Genomic DNA, 25333 nt, shown 5'->3' on the forward strand with positions numbered 1-25333 from the left:
GTCCATCCCTGGAGTCTCAAACCTGTCATCCTTCCCTTCTTGGCAACCTTTTCACTGAAAACCCCGCCCGGTCTCCAAATCCACTCCAACTTAGATGAAGATCTATGCACTTGTTCCATTCTGTCCCCTTTCCCTTCATGCCCTATCCCTAAACACTTTCTATCATCCTCTTTTCCTAAGTATTGAGTCTGGCACTCTCTCTCCACCCCTTGGAGGATCATCCTTCCTTGGAACCGTTACCTGAAAGCCTTTCGTGGTGTGCCCCAAGTGGCACCCGACTTACAGGATTGTCATTCCTCTTGGGTCTTGTGGAACACCACCAACCAACCTCGTGGGAACTTCTTCCATGTCTTGTGTTTCTTTCCTTGGGCCTTGTACTTGTGCACTGTCCTGTACCTTGGACCTATGCACCTTCATTTGGGATTGAATCAGTGTTAAGCCTTGCTGAGCCTAATGTTGAAACAATGTTACCCGGTCCCCACACCACCAAAATATCAAGACACAGGTGATGGTTTCTTCATCCATGTGCAATGTAGTAACGGTGGGTGCGGCATGTTCAGCAACAATATTTTAGAACCAGCCTGAAGCTCTGATACCAATGTCACATGTGAAATCTGTAGGAGTCTTCTTTTTGCCCTAAACACCTTCCTGGAACATGCTTGATTCAAAACGCATATAGAAGATAGAGAGATAGCCGAGTATTCAATATATTTATAATGTACAAAAAGGAAGTACAAGTCTTGCAGCCATAGGCTGCCTTGGAAAGGTAGAACATACCTAATCTAATGCTAATCTATGACCCAGTCCATCTAGGATTGAATGATCTTAACAACGAGCACACAATGCCTTAAATAGGCCTTGGGAATTTCATAGTGGATTGACTAGTTGCAGGTCCCGGACAAAATCACGACACTTTGCTGCAGCCGACTAGTCTTGTTCCCTTTCATTCGTTGGTCGACAGGCTCCTTTGTCCTCCACCAATCCTTCCCTGCTAATACTAGCACAACAGATGCTTCAAAATCTGGTTCTGATTTGGTTCTTTATCTTGTTGCCCCTACATGATTAGTCTTGGGATCAACCTGCACGTCTTACACATGACACATGCATTATGCAATGGATATAATATCTCTCGTTCTTGGAACTTGTAAATAGCAAGTCTTCCCGAGCTGCGAACTGGCTCAATGGGAAGGCTAAACTAGGACCTCGAACAGTGGGTTCCACGACTTGGCCACACTACGGGTGACATGATGCTTGGCCTCCCATAGGTGACGCGAGTCTTGGCCTTAGTACGAGCGACACGAATCTCCGAGGTCTCCCGCACCTTGACATGAAATAGGGGAAGACCACTTGGGCGGCCAAATGGTGACATCCCCCGGCTTCTAAAGAGTTGACCTCAATTGAAAAGCCTCCAATTACGCCTGAAGAAGCTATGTGGGTAATCTTTGAACCCATTTTGCGTCAATAGGCAAATAGTTCTTGAACTTCACAAGGTATCGCATGGAAAACTTACCAAAAGATAGCTTTCTCTCTTTGTAAAACACAATTTGCTTAGGTTGAAGAACTTCCTCTATCTCATCAATCTCTAGCGGCTCTTATGGGACGAGCTCTTCTGGCTCTAGTCCCACATACTTCCGCAATATGCATACTCTACCAGCCGATAAATACTTATCCCAAGCAGTTTTTTGATTTGCAACATAGCATTTGAGGAGATCCAACACAACTAAATTTGTAGCTTCACTTTGCCCATTCGTTTGGGGGATGATAAGTCGACGATAAGTTCAGCTTAGTGCCCATATTGTTAAACTGAGCTCTCCAAAAGGGGCTCATAGTCCAGGGATCTCTATCCCCCACAATGGACTTAGGCATACCATGGTGTTTGAACACTTGTGCTACAAATATCTTGAGCATATGCTTAGGCTTAATGGTCTTTCTGACCGGCAAGAAGTGTGCTTGTTCAACAATGGTCCAAAAAGCATCGTTGCCTTGCTGAGTATAAGGCAAATCCATGATAAAGTTCATTGCAATACTTTCCTATGGCTGCGAGGGAATAGGCAACGAATGACGCGAACTTGGAGCCTTTTGCCTACCAAACTTGATCCTTTGGCATGTGATACATGCATGTATATATGCCTCAATATCCTTGCGCATTGTAGACCACAAGAAATAGCACGAAATCATGCTTTGTGTCCTGCATAGGGAGGAGCATGGCACTCATCAATGACCTTTTGCCACATGTTTGACAAATCACATAGGCAATTATCCTTCATGAGATACCCCTCTTTGATCATATAAGAGGCATGTGCATGTCCAGCCACTAAATCTGTCCACACTCCATATATGCTGAAAATCAGCATATGTATGGTACAATTCATGCATATAAGCACACTAGAGCTAGTTCACACACAAAAACTTATATAAGGGCTTTTTCACACATATGAAGCTCCAAATACCCATCAACACCCCCCGCCCCGCCCCGCCCCGCTCCCCCCAATGAGCAAATGGGAAGATGAAATAGAGAAACCTTTAATAGCCATTTCCACTTGGCCTCCAAACTGCACACTATTGGTGCCAATGGTCAACAAGGCATGATAAAGGAGCTCCATTCAGAAACATGGTAGCCTTCATCGGTTCTCCACACGAAACAACCCCTCCCCTTTGACCAAAATAGGGAATGACATGAGAAGGGAGCCTTTTATAACATCAAGGCCCTTTACACATGTAGAGAAAAAACACACAGAAATCTGACACACATGGGATTATTACATCTCATTTTGGGTGACAACCTATAAAGAGAACCCTTGATACTCACACATAAACAAAAAATGGAATGATTTTGGAAAGTTTAAGAATTTCCCGGGTATTTGTGGATGAAGTATGGTCGTTTTCGTTGAAGTGTCCATGCCAACGCAATTGGCATGGCGTCAATTTGATGTGGCATGATCAATTTTCAATAAACCCCAAAAATTTTGCCATTAAATGAGCTTTATTTTGATGGTTTTGCTCAAATTTTGAAAAGGCCCTAAATGCACATGCTTCAATTTGGCAATAATTGCCCAATTTTTGAAAAAGCCGTAATTTCTGAATGTTGCAGAAGCTTGAACTAATCACATTTACCTTTAATTTTGAAGAAGCTCCAAATCTGATTTGATTTGATTTGAATTTTTTTTTTTTGGGTTTGTTTTGACTTGTGCTTTGCACGGGCTGTCAGACCAAGAGTATTGGGAAGGTAACGATGGTGGCGCACAAGAGTGCTGAACTGCAGCAATGAGAGTGACGGTGCTGGCAAGGAGGCTACATCAGGCAACGACTGGAGACAGGAGGCGGCGGCGGCTGAAGGGTGACCAGAGCTGAGAGAAGAAAATGCCGATGGTGGTGGTCAAAAACAGGGTCCTCCTGGGAAGCCCAGCATGGGCCTAGCTCCGCCTAGGGGAGAGGCAGCTTAGCCGGGTTTCTTGCAAACCCAACCACCCCCCCCCCCCCCCCCCCCCCAGCGGGCCGGTGGCCTGCTCAGCCCAGCCCGGCTGGCTGCTCTATCAAAAGCTTAGCCAGTGAATCTTGAAGACCCTATGTTGCCTTGATGGTATGGATTCGCTGGGAGCGGATAAGCTAAACTAAAGTTATGAAGAGCTGGTTGGGTTTACTGAGGGCCTCTGAGGCAACTATAGAGACTGCAATCATAACACCTACTGTAGCAAGGCAGCTGTAGAGGGAATGGAGAGGCCTACTATATCAAGGCATCTATAGAGGATATAATACTGGTGAATTGCATATGCATACATCCATTTAGTGATCATGCTTTTGATGATGCCAGCTTGTATGCATTTGAATTAGAAGGGATGTTTTATACGGTTCAAGGACTTTTCATTCGCAATGAAGGTCTCTAGTGAGTACCTACGATTGGTGTGCGATACGCATGGACGTCTGTGAGTGCGCACAAGTAGCGTGTGGTACATGTGGATGCTAAGAAAAACGAGTTATGAATATTTTGACGTGTCTACTATAGCATGTCAGCTATAGAGACTGTGATAATGGCGCTTTCTATATTGCAACACAACCATAAGGTTTTATTGGTTAATGTGTGCTTGTAGGTGCACTCCATAATATGTTTGGTACACAAGTTATAAATTGGATAGACCACTGTTTACAAGTGTTTGGTACCTTGCGTGGCACCTTCTCACTTAAGGGCCTTAATAAGGATAAAGGGTAGCACAACCAGCTTCTTGCGTGTAGAGGGTAGGTTGTGGTGGTGAAATCCCTCACCGGAAATTGATCATCGTATAGCTTCATTGTTTGGCTCTTTTTGAGGTCCAGCTGTTTTCTTGAAGATACCTGTCTGCTGTGTGGTTTCCTTAGTGCTGTATGGACAACTTGAAGTTGCCCTCACCTACTACATCATCTGTACCTAGTTCTCCATAACTTTTACAGGCTGTTTTCAGTGCACCAGAGCTGTATTGCTGGTGTCCATGGACTGAAAGGACCTTTGAAGGCTGCCAAGGCCCCTGTGTTCTTTTGCCTGACAGAATAAAGGCTGCTCATGTTCTATACATTCTGTTGGAGCTGCCCTAAAACTATGCCAAATGATTTGAAGTTACTCAAGACACATTCTTGGTTGGTCTACTTGCTCTCAAGCAGCCAGAGACTGTTCTAACTTCTACTAGTTTCGGGAGGTCTTCTCTGGTGGTGGCTTTGCCTCAAGGATACCTGCAACCTGTCCCAGGTGTGAGGGAAGTTTAGGACAGGTTAGGATGAGGTTCAAGCACCTAAGGATGAGGAAAGCTGCAAATATATCTTTGTCAAGGCCTATCTAGGGTAAAAGACTGACAGCTTGGACTCTAGTTTTCTGCAGGGTCTTTTGGCTACCCTAATAGGTGCTTGAGGTGATATTTGGGAGAACCTACCAGCAATTATTTTTGTTTTGGATTTTTGTGTCCCACTGTTTTCATTTTCACTTTGTTACTGGCAACTTGGTGATTGTGGATCACTCAAAAGCTTGTATTATAAAAACTCCTTTGGGTACCCGGTAATTAAATACCTACGAGGGGAGGGTTGTCCCATCTTGCACCCCTATTGCAGTGTTGGTGGTCTTGGCTCATTCTTGGCACATTCTAGTCATAGTTACGGCAAACGGCCAGAAACAGCTGTTTTTGAGGGCTGAAACGCGTTTCAGGTAGGTAGGGGACTGAAATGCGTTTTGGTCACCGAACGTTTCGGTAACCCCAAAACGGCTGCCTGAAATGTTTCAGGTAACAGGGGAAGCATTTCAGCTTGCCGTTTCCCACAACACCACACGTTTTGGAGAAAATGTCACTACAACAACTGATATCCATTTTATTCCCCTTTAATTCTTATAAACCATAAAATTCATGTCATAATGGGATCACATATGCGTACAAACAATCATGAACTTTCAACCCCTTCCCTCCCTTAGCCCTCCTTGCTAACGTGGTGTTTCCGTTTTGGCTCTCCTTGAAATTTTTGTTTCCGTACCCATTTTCATTTCCGTTTCCCCGTTTCCCTCAACTATAATTCTAATGCCGTGTACATGGTTTTGGGGTTCTTTACATGTGGCTAAATCTAGTACATGCTCTGAGATCTGCACTCTCCGGTCACAGAAACCTGCATCAAACTCGAGAGCAATGTCTGCGTTTGAATTTGGCCAGCCACTCCACCGTTGAGCATGAGGTTGAGATTTCGGTGAGTCAGCTCTTCCTAGACAACACACTCTAGCGTCCTATACCACCAGGTCGGCCAACCTGCCTAGAGCTACTTCTAGCTGTGAGGTCCAATGCATCTAGTAGACGTCTTTACCATGATGAATCCTCATAATGAGTATAAGTGAGCTCAAGGTACTCTTTTATAGTCTCTTTGTCAGCATGTAGCCCCATTATTAAGCTTTTTACTGTTTTTAGCCACCACTAGTATGCTTCCAACGTGACTTGAGGCCTATCCAAACCTCATCCTTCCTAGCCCTTAGCCTCATGGGCGGGTCCTATAAGCCCCCAAGCCCAGCTAACTCCGAACCCTAACCTCGGGTAGCTTTTAACCCTAAGCCTCAACCTGAGCTGGTCTTGGCTCACTCATCCCCGTAACCCTAGGCCATCTACCTGTGGTTAAATCACTCTTGATGTAACACCTAACCGATTGAATGGGCTTGAGGATACTGCGATAGTAACTTGGTGGACAAGGAAGACTGCTGCTACTAAGTCTCTTTTGAGAAGTTGTGGGAGTTGGAGTTGCTGCAGATTGAGAATAGGTGGTGGTAATTGGCTGCTTGGCGAAGCTCACTGCTGCTGCATCAAGTCCAGCTGTCTTCTGGTAAGGCATAGAGCTTTATAGGGGTGCTTGTTGCTGGCACTAATCCCCTAGGTGGTTGGATGATGGGCTGCGCCACATATGAAAGGTAAGCTCCTTGCAATGCCCTCTGCTCTCATAGTCTCCACTTTCTGGGGATTGGTATGAGACTTGAATCTGTCCGATCACTAGCTGCATGACATGTGACAAGTTTCTGCATAAATATTCGGGCTTCTGGATAATTCCATCATTTTTAATCTCTGCAAAAATTACTCTCGGTAGAACTCGAGTTTTGTGGGGAGCTGCGGTGGGTCTTACCTTGTGGTGTGAATCTGCAGTTGGAGGTCAGAGAGGATGAGCCTGTTGATGTCTTTTGATGCTGATACGAGCGATAGAACCTTATTAAAAGTATAGTGGTCAGTCCTAGACTCAAAAGTAGAATGCAAAAGTACACATCGATTCCATCATTTGTAATTTGCAAAGCATAGCTTCAGGTAGAACTGGAGTTTCGTGGGAAGGTGCAGTGGGTCTAGCCATATGGTGCAAATCCTTAGTCAGAGAATGTCAGTGGATGAGCTAGTCAATGTATTTTGAGGCCGAATACAACCTATAGAATATGAATATAAAAGGTAAATTTGATATAGCTAAGTGTGTGGAGATCTGCCCATGCAGTGCTTCCCAATAGCAAAGGACCTCAATGAAGGTGATGATGGCAAGGGCCTAAAAGTTGTGGATGCTATCTCTCCTCTAAATTATATGCAAAAAGCATATATAGGAATTATAGCCTATAGGCAGGGGTCAATGAGGTGATAGCTCAAGTGGTGAAGGTGTTTGCCTAGGACCAAGAGTCTTGGGTTCAAAACCCCCCTTGGTGCTTCTTCGGCGGCATCGGCTATGGGGACGTCTACAAGCGGTGAAAATCGGTAACCATGGGAGGATCTTGAGCCAAAGGCTAGTCAAAATAAAAGAAGAAAGAAAAAAAAGAATTATAGGCAGGGCACTCGTGTATGTTGTGTTCATTAAATGTCTTTGGTATCTGAAGGGGGCCCAAGTTGCATGGAGGCTATGTTGTCTTCATTTGTCTTTGGCATCTGAAGGGGGCCCAATTTGCACAGCCTCCATGACTCGGAAGGCTGCAATAGCTATTGATGGTCTTCCCCAATTGCGAAAGAAATGTACGGATGTAACACATCCCTGGAGGATGTAAGTGTGCTGGTAGTACCTTAAAGCTGTGGGCGGGCATTCTACACTCTCTTTTTGCAAAGGAGAGTCTGTGTGTGGGGCTTATGTTGTGGAAAATGTAATGGTGGTACTTAGATCTGTATGGCCTTTTCTCATATAATCAAACAGTGCCGGTGATTTCAACATTATTGTCCTCCATCTAAGTGTTGTTTGTGGTGGAATTAATGGGGTCTAGGAACTGAAACCAGGATTGTGAAGGAGAATTTTATATGGCCCTCTGAATGGCTTCTGATAGCTGTCATACTGAAATGGGAAGTATCAAATTAGAAAAGCAGGCCTCAAAACATCTTATACAAGGTTCTCCTCTCTATCTGTGTGTTTGCTGCCTGTTTCTGACTTGTGGTGCTTATTTTTCTAGAGCATGCCTAGTAACTTCTTTGTAATTTGCAGGGCAATGTAAACCTAGAGCTTCGAAAGGACAGGACAGTCAAAGACGCTTGTGGAATGACATGATGGAAACATCTGGTATTTCACGGCAAACATGGGGCCTCTCGGTAATGGCAAAGTGTTCAAGTCGTTGCTTAAGCAATGGATATTGTGCCAGTGGTATATCTCGATCAAGGATTGTAGGTAGAGTTCCGAAGGGTCATTTGGAAACTACAGGCTCACTGCCATCCAGTCGAATTTCTGTTAACCTAGTGAACTCATATCATAACTGCACCTTGCAGTTTAAATGCTTTTTGTCATCTGAAGCAGTGAGCAATAGTACTATCAATAGTTCAAAAAATGAGAAGTTGAATGTTCTGTGCAATGGCCAAGGTCCACATTCTGATAGTCTTGGAATTGGAGATTTGAAGTACGAGTCTCATGCAGAAGTGCTCAGTTCGGATGTATCATCAAAGCAGGCTAATTCTACTGATCTTAGTTATGTGGAAACTAATGGGGCTTCATATGAAGGAACTACCTTAGCACTGGTAGAGGCTGAAAGTGCTGCCAACACCATAGTTGCTGTTCCATGGTGGCGACAGCTTCCAAAGCGTTGGATTATTGTGCTACTTTGTTTTTCTGCCTTTCTCCTATGCAACATGGATCGGGTAGGCAACCTACGCTTTCATTAGCAGTTTCTGTGTGCACACTGTAGGTAGCTAGATGTGTATTAGTTGAAGAGAGTTTTATGTGTGATATTATGTAGAGTGAGCTGACCCTCTTTTCCTGTGAATAGGTGAACATGAGCATAGCTATTTTGCCTATGTCTGCCGAGTTTCAATGGGACCATACAACTGTGGGTTTGGTGCAGTCTTCTTTCTTTTGGGGCTATCTCCTTACTCAGGTAAGTTCTAGTGATACCGCTAGTTTCTGACTTTTACTTGTTATCATTTTGTGATGCGGTGTTGCTCATGTTTCTTTGTGCTGTATGAATGTAAGAAGAACAATGCTAACACACGTGTGCTCCAAGAATACTTTTCTTGTCGTTCTTGTCATCACAACTTAACCAGAAAAAAATAATTACATGGTCTTTTAAATTTTCTTTTTCTGCAAAAAATTATCTTCTGTTAAGAAAACATCAGGTTAGTTCCCTTCAAAAACTGCCACTGCCATTAGGGGAAATCACCCTTGCCAAAGGCATATAGAAAAAAAAGCAGCAGTGTGTATAATTTAGGTTTCTTTTTTTAGGTTTCTTTTTTTTTTTTTGGAGGGGGGGGGGGGGTTGTAACCAGTTAATAGTTTGCTATAAGCCTCCAGTGTCATACCTTATTGCCATGATACCTGCGGAGGAACAAGCCAGCTTCCAAAGAAAAGGTTCCTTATGCTCTTTAGTGGCTTTAAAGTTGTCCTGCATCTATGTTGGTAGCGTACAAAGCCATACTGGAATGCCATCATACCAGTGGAAGAACAACCCCCTTTACCAGCTCTATTTGCCTTGGAGAGTACCGTGAATCCAGTTCTGACGTTTTCGGTGAGACCCACCTACTAACTTGCATCCAACGTGTGTGAAATGGACTCTGGTGGGTCTCAATGGTCTTTATGCATGTTACCAGCTAGATATGCCAGGAAGTGAGGTTGCAAATCTTAAAAAAAATAGATTAAGAGTGTATCAGAGAACTAGATTGGCAAGCTGTCTTCAGGTCGTCTTGTGTTTCTATGGGTCATACCTCTACCCATTGTTGTTATATCGGAAGGCCTGATCCGAATGGGGCTCTCCCCCACCAGCTTACAACTGTGGTTTCATAGTGCCTTGTTGTAGTGCTTGAGCGTTGCCGTGTGGAGGGGCGACGGTGGGGAAGGCAACCCTATGATTTCAATTTAGGTTTCTTGTACCTACAATGTGAGTAAGGATGTTATAGCTTGTCTTAAGCTTTTCCATATGGTGAAGAGGGAAGTCTCCTGTCAGTCTTTGGATAAGACATGCACCTCCATTAATATGAGCTCTCTCTGTCTGAACTTGACTGCAGAGAGAGGTGGTTAAGAGTGATGTAAATTATCGTTGTATTTTTATTGGCGTGAGGGTCGAGGTGGTCTTGTTGTTCTCTTCCTTTGCATCTCTTTCAAAGTGTATATTGCAATCTGAGTAATTCTTTTAATGGAGTTGTGCTGCTTCATAAATCCATTGGTCTTGGTCTTGTCCACGTTTACACCTAGAACTGATACTACTGCATGATAATTCTGACAGATTGCAGGGGGAATATGGGCAGACAGCATTGGTGGAAAGCAAGTTCTGGGATTCGGAGTGATTTGGTGGTCATTGGCTACTGTTGCTACACCCATAGCAGCGAAGCTTGGATTGCCCTTTTTACTACTTGTTCGAGCATGCATGGGCATCGGTGAGGTAAGCATCATTGTTTCCACATCCCTTCATGCATTTCTGTAGTCTGTTTTGGGCCATAAACTAGGGTCATCCTATGTTTAATGTTGCTAATGTGGTACTCATTGTGGTTTTCAAAATCGATGTGTTTGCAAATGTCAGGGAGTTGCAATGCCTGCGATGAACAACTTGCTGTCCAAGTGGGTTCCAGTGAGTGAAAGGAGCAGATCCTTAGCACTTGTTTACAGTGGGATGTATCTGGGGTCGGTGACAGGGCTTGCATTTTCCCCTTCACTTATTCATAAGTTCAGCTGGCCCTCTGTATTTTTCTCCTTTGGCTCCTTGGGAGTTTTCTGGTTCTTGGCATGGCAGCGCTATGTAAGTCTGTGCTTTTGAACATCCTTTGTGTATTATTATACCTCCAATTGAGATGTAAGTGCTATGTTGAGCTGGTGTAAGATTCTTGTTGTTTTTGGTATAAGGCCTCTAGTTCTCCTCTTGATGATCCGGAGATAAGTGATGAAGAAAAGAAACTGATCCTTGGAACCAACCAAACAAAGGAACCTGTTACCAAAATTCCATGGAAGCTCTTGTTATCAAAGGCACCTGTTTGGGCGCTGATTGTATGCCACTTTTGTCACAACTGGGGAACTTTCATCCTTCTCACATGGATGCCCACATACTATTGTCAGGTGTGTTGGTTGAGGGGCTTCTTTGTGAGTATTTTGATATCTGCATGCATGACATGCATATGATTTGAAGTCTTTGACGTGCTTGTTTGAAGCTTTGTGATTGAGGGATGTCACCCTTGTGGTTCCAGTCTAATCTCGTATTCCGATTCGCACTGCTATGTAGTGGTAGCTTTGTCATAGATATGGTTTTGTGGAACTGATTCCATACGGTTGTGTGAAATTTATTGAGTTTTTTAAAAGCATAGTGCAACTTCCTCATGGATGTTGCTGATGTATATTCTGAGCAGGTACTAAAGTTTAATCTTATGGAGTCTGGATTGTTCTCTGTTCTTCCATGGCTCACTATGGCATTATCTGCCAATTTGGGTGGTTGGATTGCGGATACACTCGTCAGCAAGGGAGTCTCCGTGACCACTGTTCGTAAGGTAATGTTTTCTCAGAAGTTTCTGTTTGGAAGAGGAAAAGATGATGGATCAAGTTTGTCTTTGCTAGTTGTTAGGTTCTTAATGATGTCATTGTCTAGTTTAGTGAAGCCTAGGATCTGAATCCTCATTGTTAGGTTCTCAACAGAAGCCTAGAGGTCACTTGAATTGGTTGGAAGCTTGGAGGCCCGTCTCAATGAGGTTGTGACACATCAGCATTGTCTTTGACAACGATATACACATGCTCAAGGAGCAGATAACTCCAGTTCGACAACAATGTGTGAATGCTGGAGGTGCAGACAACTCAGTGGGTTCAGAATTCAAGTTGCAATGGATCTGCAGATTTTGAAGAAGAAAGTCTGCTTGTTGATTGCCTTTCAGGAAACTGAGGGCTGCGATGGATTAGGGAGTTACCTCTGGGAGGGCATTCCCAATTAGAAAATGGTCATCCCCGATAAGGGGAATAGGAAGGGCTGACTGGAATCATTCCTGTCAGGAGGCATAGAGTTAATTAATACCTCAGTGACGAGGGAGTTGATTTGGAGGCTGGCCAGTCAAATACAGACATCTCAGCCTGGCTAGAGATGCAGGTTGAAGAGTAGAAGCCTGATGTTTGATGCAGGTACTCTTGAGGAAAGCAACTCGATTGGATGGTGGAAATATACCCTCTGTTGACCAAGGACAAAGACGTTATAGGGTCTTCGCTAGGCCAACATATTTTTAAGCCTCTAGCTCCTTTTTTTAGAGATCAATTAGAATTTTTAGATTCCGGGGTTTGAATCATGTACCTGTACTGCTAGCTCCGGTTTAATATTATCTTAATTATTCTCTATTCCCAAGGTATTTCTTTGAGTGATTTTTCCCTAGCCTCGATCCTCATTCAAGCTAGGGAGGTATACCTAGTTTTCTTCTTCCCCTTTCAAGGCTGTGCTCAGGGAGACCTATCTGATGAAACCTTTGTATGTGTATGTATGTGATCTGTATATGTATATGCGTACATTTGTGTGTACACACAAATATATGACACACAGGGTGTGGCCCTTGTGCTGTTTTATTGGAGATCAATAAACTTTCCCTTCTTTCTTATGGATAGAAACTCCATTTGATGGTGTATTTATGAAGATTTGTCTACTAAAGTGACATATCTTTATGCATGAGCCTGCACCTATTCTTAGGTGCTGATGGTGTGAGTCGGGATCACATAGCATGTAGTCTATGCTGTACACGATGGAGTTGACGATTTGAAGCTTTGTGAGTAGACTATCATGGAGTCAAAATTACACTTTGGTTTTAGTAAAGTTTGGGAAATAACCTGAACTTTGCATTGGTATATATTTTCTTTTTCTCCCTTAAAGTTTTTTAATTCAGAGAAGAAAAAACTGAAAACATATGCTTGGGTGAATTGCCAGGTGATGCAGACAATAGGGTTTCTTGGCCCAGCCTTTTTCCTCACTCAGCTTAGTCATGTCAACTCCCCTTCTCTAGCTGTTCTGTGCATGATGTGTTCTCAGGTAAGTATTATGCTGGCCCTTTTTCTTTGAAGTTAAGTATTACTAGAAGTGTGATGTCTCAACATGCATTCACTCCATTTTTTTTTCCCAGGGAAGTGATGCATTCTCACAGTCAGGCCTCTATTCCAATCACCAAGACATCGGCCCACGCTATGCAGTATGCTATTTTCTATCTCAATTCTTGATTCTTGAAAATATATCATTAGCGTGCATGTGTTGGACAAGTTCACAGCCTTTCAAAACAGCTTTGACACCATGTCTTTTCTACAATGAAAGAATTGGATGTGATCAAGGCCCGAGTGTACAATATATAGACTATTAAGGTAAACGCACATGTCGAGCAAGTCCTATAATACACCTTTTAAGTGTCAAAAGAACAACCAACGAGATGAGCAGTGATGGCTGTGGTTGCTATGTCGATTAAAATGACGCATCCGTGAGAAGCTCCCAGGAGGCCGGAAATGGTGCTTGGAGGGCTTATCCTGCTCATTGTCGAGCTGGTCATTTTATTCTCCTGAACTGTAGTGGCCAATCCTATTCCTTTTGAGGCTTGAGTTCCTTCAGAAGGAATGACCTCAGCTTCGTGTAACAGGTAGCGCATGGGGCCAATCAGGCTGATTGATCCTCCATCTAAGACGACGTATGCTCCTGCATGCCCTGGACTAGGGTGGCAAACTGTTCCTTCGTAGCAGGAGGCATAAGAGAAAAAGGAGATTCTTATCCAAAGCTATGGTGCCCCCCTGCAGTCGCTTCTCCACCTCCTTCCTGATTTCAGCCAGCCTTCGCGCCCTAAGTCTCTGCCTCCGCCGCCGCCTCCGCCCTCCTTCCCCTGTCATCTCTCTCCGCCCTCCTCCCACTGTCGTGCTGCTCCCCTCCCACTGTCCTCATCCCGCCCTGCGTTTCATTGTCTGCCTGCCCTTTCTCCTTCCGGTGCTCTTTCTCCGCCAACCACCTCTCCATCTGGCCCCTTCCTGTTAGCTTCTTTTTTTCCCTCCACCTGGCCTCTGTCTCCGTTGCCCCCTCGGCCCCCCTTTTTGTTTTTTGCTTTTGCCCCTGCTGCCCACGCCCTCTCCCTTCCCCTTTCCGTCAGGTTTCAGTGATAGCTATTTGGGTTATTGTCGGCTCCCTTTGGTCTTCACCCCTTCAGGAGGACTCCATGGTCCACGGCTCTGTCATCCTTGTCGAGGCTGCGCCACTTGCTTATTTTCCGAAGCGGACCTGCAGCTCTTGGCATCGATCAAGGCCTCTTCATTGGTTTGCAAGCTTGTGGGGAGCCACCCAGCACGTGGTCAGATTCGGGATTTGCTCTAGGCAACCCTCATTGGGGAACCCAACAAAATCACCGATATTCACTTTCTTGGGCATGGCTACACCCAGGTGGAATTTGACTCTCCCACACTGGTTCACAGGGGGCTACAGCAGAGTCCCATCGCGATACACACAACGGAGATATTCTTCACTCAATGGCACCATGGCTGGACCCCCTTTGCAGGACTATCAAGCTTCCCTGTCACGGTTTGCTTCCCAGGCCTCCGAAAGGAGTATATCGGTCGATCGATTGGATAGGTCTTGGAATCCCCTCAGACTACCGCCTTAGTGGTGGCTAGGGCAGTTGGAATTCCTTTGCCAGAGTATGCATAGCCTCCCCAGAGGCTCTCCTGCAGGTCATGGTGTTTCCTAGCCTCCTTCAAGAGGGGCCTCATGGAGTACTCAGGACTCCGAACAGTGCTTCATTTGCAGACAGGTGGGACACTTGGCCAACAAACCCTGCCCTCGACGGCAGGTCCGCTGAGGATGCCCATCAAATCCGCACAGGTGTGGAGGAGGCCAGAGGCCAGCCCCACCCCTCGCCCTAGCCAGGTGAACTGGTGCTTGGCCAGGCAGACCTGGTGATGGCGGCGGTAGCCAGAGGGTCAGACTGGTGGGACCCTCGAGGCAATGGTAACCATTATGAGGATTTACCTCAGGACCAAGACCTTGATGGTGGGACGGGTCCACCCAGCCATGCCACTATAGACCAGGGGGTCTATGGTGGGACGGGTCCACCCACCCATGCCACTATAGACCACGGGGTCTTAAAGACCCTTGTCAGGTGAGATCCATGGGCCACCGTGCACTGAAGATTGTGTGCACGAATCTTGATCATCCAAGTAAACTCAGCCCAGCAAATTGGACTCAGTAAACTCGACCAAGTAAACTCGGACAAGTAAACTATGTTGGCACATCGCAAAGTACTATAATGATTTGAAACGATGTGATTCCATTGCTTGAAGGTATAGTGTAGTGGTAAGATGTTCCCATTGGAGATCAAAGGTCTTGAGTTCAAATCCTCTTTTGCACACACCATCTTGCTCCAAATTTCTAAGTCCCAAACCCAAATTCACCCTCATCCCATGACGCAGTTTACTTGTCCAAGTTTACTTTATCCAACATCGTTTACTTGTCTGAGTTTACTTTTCCAATGGCCCAAAAAAGGTGTTGCGATTTAGATCAATGCCATCCATTGATACCACTTGACAAAGGTCTAAGACCCCGTGGTAGATAGTGCTGATGTCCACCCACCCCCCCGGCCTAACCCCTCCCTGGCATCACAGCGCTTCCTTTCAGATTTCTGGAAGAGGCTTTGGGACAGCTTTTGGCCGAGGAAGATCACTCTCTTTCTTTGGTTGATGGCACACAGGAGTTTGTCGGTCGCTACTTGGCTGGGCAGTCGGAGGTCGGTCAGCAGCTTGCCCGAGGTGTGGCTACCCCCAGGAGTCTCAGCGACATTGCCTTTGGGATTACCCGAACGCTCAACAGATTTGGCAGCGGATTCTCCGCATCTTCGCTATGGACAGGGCATCGACCCGGATCATCACTTGGTTGTCGTTTGGGCCACCGAGGCTAGAGTGGTCAGGACTTATGAGGATGGGGGAGGACTAGCCCTTTAGGTCTCCCACCATCGTATTGTAGCAGTACCAGTCACAGCCCCACTTGCACGTGACTGGCGACCAGGTTCATACTAGAGATGGAAGATTTGCAGTAGCATAGTAGCCTGGCACATTTGGCGTGCTAGATGCAGTGAGGCCATCGAGGGTATCCACACTCCGCCGGCTGAGACCATTAGGAGAATATGGCTCGATATCATTTACACCCTCCACGGTCAGTGGGGGAAACTACAGGGAGGTTCTGACCATATGCGGAAGCGGTGGGAAGCCTTCTTGAGATTTTGGAGGCCTAGCCCTTTCCTCAGAGATAGAGGTGGTGAACCCATTTGGCATTACAGAGCACCTGTATGGTTGTTCCCCCCCCCCCCCCCCCCCCCCCTCCCCCCCCCCTTATGAGATAGCCTTCTCCTCACAGAGCGGCCAGCTAGATGAGAAGCATCTCTTCCCCCTTTGATCATTTGTTTCCCGCCCTTATATGAGGCGAGTTTGTAGCTAGCCCATCGTGGGTGTACTTGGATCTTTGTGGCTATTTTTTCTTTAACTAATTGAAGGATCTTTTTCTAGGAAAAAAAAAGAAGAAAAAAACCCCTCCCCGGCTCCCCCCCCTCCCCACAAAACCAAAACGTGCAAAGACATAGCGCCAAAAACTAGTGCAAAGACGAAGCACCAAAAACGTGAAATCGGCGCCTCCTCTTTGAGTGGATTTAATTCCTCTTGGGCTTCTTCTATTGTGTCGAGAAGCAAACTACACATCAAATTTTGAAGGCTTTTATCGATTGGTTGATGAGAATCAAAGGTTTCTTAGTTTTGAGCATTATGTCATTAACAATCAATTAGTACTAATCAAGTGCATTAATTTTCAGCATTGAGGGTTCAATTTTAACATTATGGAGTTGCTATTACATGCCATATCACTCTTTTGCAAAACCCCTTTGATTTGGTGCATGATTTGCATCCTCTAAAACACTAGTTTTCTGCCTATCTTTTTTAGGGAGAGATTTGCACTTATCATCTTTAAGGTTGTCATTAATCCTTAGAACTCTATTTTAAGGGTTTAGACATTGCCACTGAAGCTAATATCTCAGTTAGTAAAGACCTATCCACATCAAAAAATGTCATCTCAAGGAATCATCAGCTCCCTCCAAGAAGAAGAAAAGAACCTCAACAAAAGAGGTGAAGATCAAGCTCAAGCTTTCAGCTTCACCAAAGGACCTTCCAAGGGTGAAGAAAAGGATTGCTCCATCAAAAGGAGATCATCGTTAGCAAAACTCGCAAGCAATGAAGAAGAATCGGCCCTCAAAGAAGAGGCCAACTTTATAAAAATTATGATTGGGCCTTCTAAAAGGCTTCCTTGAACCAAAACCACTCACAAAATATCCCTACTCTTTTGTAAAACTTCACTAGACTAAGTTGGTGAAACCAAAGCCAAAAAGAGCTCGGTAAATCCAAACATATCTAGACTAAGGTGGTGAAGCTAAAGCCAAAAAAAAAGAGCTTTGTAAAACACACACATCTCTTAAGTGATGGATAATCATTTAAGGGGAAGTGTTAGAAATAGCAAATAATCATCCTTCAAACGTTAGTGTGCAAAGGTTCTAAGAGCCATACAGGGATCTCACTTTGATGTACTTATGGTGCCTATTAAAGGCCTCAACAAATAATGAAGAAATAACTCTTTTGGCTATTGTGCTAATCTTTTGTGTGCATCTAGCTCCTCTCTCTTGTGCTAATCACTATCATTAGCTTAATCATCATGCTTAATCCACTCTACTTTCCAACGTAGGTTCTCTCCAAAGCCTAATTTCCAATGCCTTTTTCTCGAGGAGCACCACCTCTCTATTAGATGTATCCGTAGAAGTGAGAAAATCTTGCCAGGGCATAGTGACACTCTTGGTCACCTGCTTTTTGGTTTGAGGGGAACCAGGGGGGTGGGGGGAGTGGGTGTATGCATCTCCTGCAGTGAGCATTTTTTTCCAGAGAAAAGATCCTTCTATTAGTTAATGAAAAAGCAGCCACAAAGGGCTAGATACAACCACAAAGGGCTAAATACAAACTTGCCTCATTTAAGGGCGGGAAACAAATGATCAAAATGGGAAGAGACACTTCTCCTTTGGCTGGCCGCTCTGTGAGAAGGCTATCTCATAGGGGGGGGGGTGGAACAACCACATAGTGGTTTGTAATGCCAAGTGGGGTCACCACCTCTATTTGTGAGAAATAGGCCAGGCCTCCAAAGCCTCAAGAAAGCTTCCTGCCGCTTCCGCATGCGGTGAGAACCTCCTGTAACTTCCCCTGCAGTGAGCATTTGGTACCATAAGTTCTAGACTTTAGCACCATGGTTTAGGGGAGAGCTCTATGGGTGCTCATTAGGATTGGGGAGGACCGGGCTGGTCTCCTCATTATTTATGCTCCCATCAAGATAGCAGGGCAGATATACTTCTGGATTCAGGTGTGACAAGAGCTACCCTAGGCCGTTTTTGGTGTATGGGAGGGGACCTCAACATGTTAGAGGTCAGACATGGTGGTGGGATGGACGCTATCTTGGAGGTAGAGTACTTTGCATGGGAGGAGTTGATTCTCACAATGAGGGGATAGGATGCATGGCACCTACCACAGTTTGGGCGCACCCATGGGAGCTTCCTAGTTTTCAAGTCACATAGGATCATCTCCCCATTAGATTGCAGGAGGAACTTCTAGACTTAAAGGTTGTGGATGATACAGCTGCCTACCTCTCAGGAGAGGAAGGAAATTTACAGATATTTGTGTAGGTGATTTGCGCACATGATAGAGCACTTCTGCTCGGCCTTAGGTGCCAGATGAACTAGCACAAGTCGTGTGGCTTTTGGGTTGGATCCTCACCCACCCCCGCCTGGCGGCCAGTTGAGTCTCTCTAGTGGATATGGTATCAGCATCCCAGTCAGATATTTGGGATGTCAGGTGGGATTGATATCTCGCCAGACCAGCAGCTTGCCCCTTTGCTTCTGAGCATTCGAAAGGGCCTTTACTGGAGCACTGCCAGGCTCTCCCTAGCCGGTCGTGTGGCGGTGGCCTAGCAGGTGCTCATGGACACTATGTAGGTGGCCTAGCGGTGGCCTAGCAGGTGCTCATGGGCTAGCAGGTGCTCATGGGCTCCTGCTAGGCACCTGCTAGGCCACCGCTCCCCCTCGTGTGGCGGTGGCCTAGCAGGTCCTCATGGGCTCTGCCTCCCAGGCGTTCTCCGAGGCATGCCTTCCCGCGCACATGGCACATGGTTCCTTTTCCCACTTATTGGACTGGCAAGAATACTAAGCATTACAGGCCGCTGGTGTGCTCCCCCCCCACCCCCCCCAACCCAACCCCTGCCCACACCCCCTCCTTCCTTGTATGAGGTAGGTTTCCCTCCCAGAGGAAGCCATGGAGGGAACCACCCCTCCTCGGATTGTTTCTTGCCTCCTATGAGGGTTCTGAGCATGCACATTTAGCCCTCGGGCTGCTTTTTTTAACTAATATAAGGATCTTTTTTCTGCAAAATCCCCCACATACAGTTTCTCATCAGACATCAAGGGCTGAGAGGACAACCTAGGAAAACACTCTGACTTGGATATGGCAGTCATTGTCCCACATAAGAAAAGCTTACTATCTTTGACAGTTGACTGTAGGATCTTGGGAGATGCAAAATGGGGGGGGGGGGGGGGGGGTGGTGGTGGTGAAGGGAAGAAGAGGAGGGAGAGAAGAAACACATGGAGATGTAAGAAATCAGGAGTAAATGATTGAAGATTGGGGGAAGGAGATTGGGAAGAAAAGAGAAGCTTAAACTTCACTAAAATTGGGGTTTTGCAGGGAAATGGCAGGTGTTAGTGGGAAGAGGGGGAAACAGTTACCGCAATTTCTCTAACTGAGAAATGCATTTCGGGCTGCAAGGAAAGAGGAATCTCTGTTTCCTGTCTGTAGAGGTGCCGTTTCAGCCATTTTGGAAGATACATGGAGGTGTAGATAAGGGAGCAGTCAAAGAGAAAGAAGATATTTTACAGATGATGTTGTGAGCACAGCCAGCACATGAAGACTGACAAGGAAGCTATCTAAACCATGGTTCTCAGCCCATCCAAATCCTCACCCACACGCACCAAACCAGGCTGGGAACTTAACGCGCTGTAGCTAGCCATTTCTACCTCAAGTAAACAGCTCCTTCACTGTGAAGAACATGGGCCTAACCCTAGCTTATTACCCATGACGTGGTGCTGGACAGCACATCTTTTCAGAGAGCTTCCCTGTCAAAGACTGCCGTGACTGCTAAATTGATATATGTCCCTGTGATGTGTTCCACCTTTTAGCGTGAAGTTCGATTTCCAATACCTCTGACATGATTTTTTAAAGGGGCTTCCGAGTGATATGGAGGAGTCGGCAAGCTGTTAAACTTTTTTCAAAAGCTCCAATTTGGTACTTTTCCTGTTGTGTGAATTGAGCTGGTTTCATACCCTTGCCAGCAACCTGGCCCAAAACCAGCAATCTTGGTTGCTTGTGTGGAAACAAGCAGACAGTTCAACAGAATTACATTGGGAGCCTGCCTTTGAGGTGTTGTAAGATGGCACATAAACCCCACCAGCTGAGACCTTGTGGGGAGGAGCTGTTGTCAGGTGGATTCTTGGCACCCTTGAAATAGAGGATCGATGCAGGGCCTTTTACACAATGTCAGCAACATGGGTCTCGTGTCATCATGAGTTAGTGAGTTATTTGGTTGGCAGCAAGAGCAGTAGGATGAGAGTTTTTTTGTTTGCACAAGGGTGGTCAGTAACTGTCACATTTGATGTTATTTTCAGATGCTAATTTCTGTATGCTTTAATCAGAAGTAAATGTTAACCATGTGGCCAATTTTCCCAGGGCGTCTTACTTGGCCTATCAAACACAGCAGGTGTACTAGCAGGTGTAATTGGCACAGCTGCAACAGGCTACATTCTGCAGCATGGTATGCCCTGAAAATGCAATGAAAAGTGAAGTGGTTTTTCTAACTTATAAATGGTGCAAGTGCATTGCAAAACACTTTGTGAACTTCGCAAAGCTTGTACTCTCACCAGGCTATGACACTCCAGATGTGATTGTTTCAGGAAGCTGGGATGATGTATTCAAAGTAGCAGTTGGCCTGTATCTCTGCGGGACAGTAGTGTGGAACTTGTTTGCTACTGGAGAACGGGTTTTTGACTGAAAGCAAGTACACATGGCATCTGCAACTCCAATGTAAGGTCCAGTTTTGATGTACACATTTGGTTTCTTGCTGTACACTGATACATACCATCTAGAAAGTCTTGCCGGGATGTCCGGATTTGGATCCTGAATTCTTACCATTCAACATATAGAAAAGATATAATTTGCAAGTGAGTTGGGTTAACAGCATGGTACCATACGAGTGTATCATGATGAAAGATCTGGTGAATGGCCAGTGGACAAGTTAGTACCTTTCCTGGGGAAACCTCTGTATCCTAGATGTTGTTAACTCTTCTCAATGAGAAAAATTTTAGGCCTTGAAGGGCTTGGTATAATCACTCATGTGATCAATCCTATTTTATTGGAATTGCCTTGCCAACTATAGTTTCTATACTTATTCAAGGATACAGTGGCTTATGGTCTCTGAAGTGTTTAGGAGGCATAAGTGATCGTGTTGTTGAAGTCAACTTTCAAAAGAAAATTTTGCAAAAGGTGTTACAGCTTTGTATCGTTGTGATGAATAGAACATCTTCAGCTCTTGTGGAGGAACACTTACGTATTTGCATTATGTAGTGGTGGTGCATAAAAAACAGGGCTGTAGTCATTTAAAGTCTCCCCTTAGTTAGCTTGCCTTACAAAGTTTGTTGGTCCCACTGAGCCCGCGAATAGAAGAATTTGCTATCCTCAAACCATCCCAACCCCAAACACCCCCCCCCCCCCCCCCCCCCCCCCCACCCACCAACACACCCATTGGTACATATCACACTTGTCATTTGCTATCTCACGCATCTCTCTCACATGCGCATTTCCACCTAGATACAGATCTACTTCCACCATGATCTCGATAATGTCTATGAAAGTCATTTTGAGCCCCAACTCTCCAGTCATAATTTTTCAGCTCACTATCCACCCTCTTGCCCAGCTTACCACCGTTGTGCTACAGCCCATACTTCTATTCCCTCCACTCACCAACCGACGGCCAAGCCTCCTTATGGGTCCATGTATTAACATAGTTGGTATGATGACGAATGCAAGACCAATTGCTTACGCATTGTACACAAGAAGGCAATGGGTCAAATCATTGAGCGTCAACAGGAAGTATTTTCCAATGCCTAACTTCTCACAAGACGAGGGTGTTTTTGGGTAAGTGGGGGGTTTACTTCTACTGATTTCTTGAGTGATGATAGTAGTGAAGCGTGGCAGAAAATCCTTGAACACAAGTCACCCACCCCAATCATAGATCTGTCCCTTCACCCCGAAGTTCTACCACAGTTTGAATCCCGCTCGCACGGGTTTGTCACACATCCCTCTACCCACCTCTTCCATCCTCTTTACCAAACACAAAGTTATTACGGCCATACAAGAACAACATGGGAAGGCCATTGGTACCCACTTTGTTTTATGTAGACGATGACATAGTGCTTATCAAGAATTAAAACATGGGAAGGCCATTGGTACCCAGTTCGTTGTATGCAGATGACGACATAGTGCTTATCTTAGACATGACAGTGATGGTAAAAAGCTCCTAAATGGCATTGCAGGCCTTATGTGAGCAATGAGATCTTACAATTAACCTTGGCAAGACCAAGCTTATGATCTTCAACATTCGATGGTCGCCAAGTAGTGCTTCACATACGCATATGCAAGGGATTATGTAGGCCATCTTTTGTATACATGGAGGTCACTCATTCTAGATCCTACTTCTCACTGTGCCCGGCAGCCGAGTTCGGGTGATGAGGGTATATGCGGCTTTAGCTCATTTTGAGCAATTATGCTTCTAGGCTCACTTTTTGAAGCCTAGCACTAGGATGGATATACGAGGGAGATTCAATTGCCTCTTCAGACAGGGATTGGATCCACTATCTCAGGTCATTGACTTCCCACACAAATGATGCTTAGCTGTGCTTGCCACATAGATCAGCTATGCAAATAGATAGATGCAGACTCTAGATGCCTCATAATCCTCCATCACGAGCTTCCTTCATCTGACCCAGGTATGGAGGCCCTTGCTAGCGATCACCAGAGAGCTTGACCCAGATGCCGCTATTCGACTGACCAAGCAGTGGCGTTTGCAATCCTCCCAAGTGTCTTCTTAGAGAAAGTGATCCATGTGTAGCGAGTTAGATGCATGAGACCCATCGGTTCAAGGAGATGTTACACTTGGCAACTTCGAATCTGAGGGACAGGAATACATACCCCTGCATAGGTTGTGTGCGTGGAGAGCCTCTATGCAGCCACACCATTGATGCCCAGGATCCACATGGATCCTATTACATTGTATTATTTTATCCGTTTTTTTTTCCCCTTAATCTAGTAGATTCACTTCATGGATATTTCGGTCTCATAGACTCTTTGTTCTGTTGTAAGCATTTATAGAACTCTCTCTTTCTGTCCCTTTGTCTCTCTCTCTCTCTCTCTCTTCAACGGTTCAATATTCCATAGACTCGTCGCACTATTTTTGGTCTCATAGACTCAGTGCAGTTTATGAAGATGTTAATGTTACTCTCCTTTCTTTCTGTTTCTCTAAACGGGAGTTCAAATCTCAAAGCACTTAAGAATTAACTTGATTCAATACAACTAAGCATGATTAAGAAATGCCACAAAGCCAACACCAATATGACACAACGCTTGCGGTTACCAATATACACCCTCAAAACCCCCCCCTTTGCCAACTAGAATGCTTGGGTACCCTTATCCTCTTGATTGCTTGCACCTGTGTGTTGTCACCGTACTTTGTAAGAACGTGTGTCCTTCCGTTCACGTATAAACATCTTGAACCATACCATTTTTACAGCACGTCCTCTTCGTATGCGTGTCTTTTTGAAGTTTATATGAACAACTTATAGAGGTCGAACAAGCATGAACATCAACCGTATGATTATATTTGACGTCGTGAGGAATCGATGGACATTGACAGAGATCTCAGAGTACATCGCAAGGTACATAATTCCAAATTGATTATCACATTTGAATCTAAGTTACACGTCATTTACAAGCCATAGGATTTTCGTGCTTGTTTGTGTGAGTGAAGTATAAAAAAAAACCATACATAAAGTATGGCGGGGAGTTGGCACAGTCCTCTCCAAAATTTAACAAACATAGGAGAACGTGTCCTTTCCTCGTTTCCCAAATAGCACTTTCGATATCGAAAGTGGACCAAAACACCTTCAGTGTTGAAGGCGGCCATTAGTCTTACGTATTGACTCATGATACAAAACTCATTTTCAAATGTGGTAATGAATTTGTAATTTTTTAATTTGCAAGGTACTTTTGAATCCCCATCGAACATAAGAACAGGCTTCAAGCTCATCAATTGCGGATGTCAGTCTAGCATTGCTTCCAAGTATGCTTTCAAATTCATGTTCATTCTAGCATTTCAAATATGCTCTACACTACACTAAGTATGCTACCCAAGCACTCACACAAAATATGGTAAAAAGAATTTACAAAAAAAAATCTTGTTTTGCAAGCTTCAGAGCATGGAGTGCACTTGGTTTTGATGATAATGATGATGTGTGTGTGTGTGTGCGCGAGAGAGAGAGAGAGAGAGAGAGAGAGAGAGAGAGAGAGAGTACCTGCTTGTGTTTATGCACCAAGACATCTTATGCATGAGGTAGTTGGGGATTATCAAGCATATACAAGCTTGCAAAATGTACCCGGTGCAGCACGGTGCACCTGGCCATGGACCCCACCTCAGGACACCAATTGGCAGTGATGAAGACGGTGCTCTGTGACACCTTGGCGTGGAAGAAGGATGTGGAGAACGAGGTGGCCATATTGTAAAGCTTGCAAGATCATGCAGGCAGCTGCCCTAACGTCATCAAGTGCGTGGGCTTCAAGAGCGGCACCGTGGACGGCCAACCAAGATGCGAGGTGAAAAGGGTGTTCTTGGAGTACATGGCTTAGACTTTCTTCACGCGAAAGGTATTGCGCACACCGATTTAAAGTGCACTAATGTCTTGTTGGGGCCGTCGAGGACCGATCATGTCGATCACAAACAAGAGGTAAAGCTTGCAGATTTTGGCATCAGCATTGGCACTTTCTTGAGTTCACACACGTGGATGTACTTCAACATGTAGATGGTAGGAGACAATGGTGGATGGCTGAGGGCCGTGCAAGCTGAGCCTCCTATTATATTTGTAACGATTTCATCTCTAATACAAGATTTGTGCGGGACTGTTTGGCCACTCATTTGAAGAGGCTCTAGGCCATGGCTGACAACGTCTAAGGTCGTGTACGTGAGAGGTCGAGTGCGCCATCACCACCTTTTAAGTCTATGGCGTAGGCGTAGATGAGCTATGCTACACCACCCGCATCATATGAGCGTATA

General features: G+C 45.2%; 1 protein-coding gene across 2 annotated transcripts in view; it reads left to right on the top strand.

The window, feature by feature from the left end:
- Positions 1–21494, top strand: part of LOC147608274 (sodium-dependent phosphate transport protein 1, chloroplastic-like) — a 29078-nt gene extending 7584 nt beyond the window's left edge. The window contains exons 2-12 of one of the 2 annotated variants that reach the window (XM_086788931.1): positions 7709–7830; positions 7924–8567; positions 8696–8803; positions 10145–10300; positions 10439–10654; positions 10759–10968; positions 11256–11393; positions 12800–12901; positions 12993–13058; positions 20683–20767; positions 20907–21494. In XM_086788931.1, the coding sequence (XP_086645057.1) occupies positions 7755–7830; positions 7924–8567; positions 8696–8803; positions 10145–10300; positions 10439–10654; positions 10759–10968; positions 11256–11393; positions 12800–12901; positions 12993–13058; positions 20683–20767; positions 20907–21004 (1899 nt within the window). In that variant the 5' untranslated portion in view covers positions 7709–7754 and the 3' untranslated portion in view covers positions 21005–21494. The remainder of the gene's footprint in view (positions 1–7708; positions 7831–7923; positions 8568–8695; positions 8804–10144; positions 10301–10438; positions 10655–10758; positions 10969–11255; positions 11394–12799; positions 12902–12992; positions 13059–20682; positions 20768–20906) is intronic. The other variant, XM_086788932.1, reaches the window with a different exon arrangement.
- Positions 21495–25333: the final 3839 nt, after the last annotated feature.

This window comes from Cibotium barometz, chromosome 53 (genome assembly GCF_041138505.1).
Source record: "Cibotium barometz isolate CiBa-2024 chromosome 53, ASM4113850v1, whole genome shotgun sequence".
Lineage (NCBI taxonomy): Eukaryota > Viridiplantae > Streptophyta > Polypodiopsida > Cyatheales > Cibotiaceae > Cibotium > Cibotium barometz.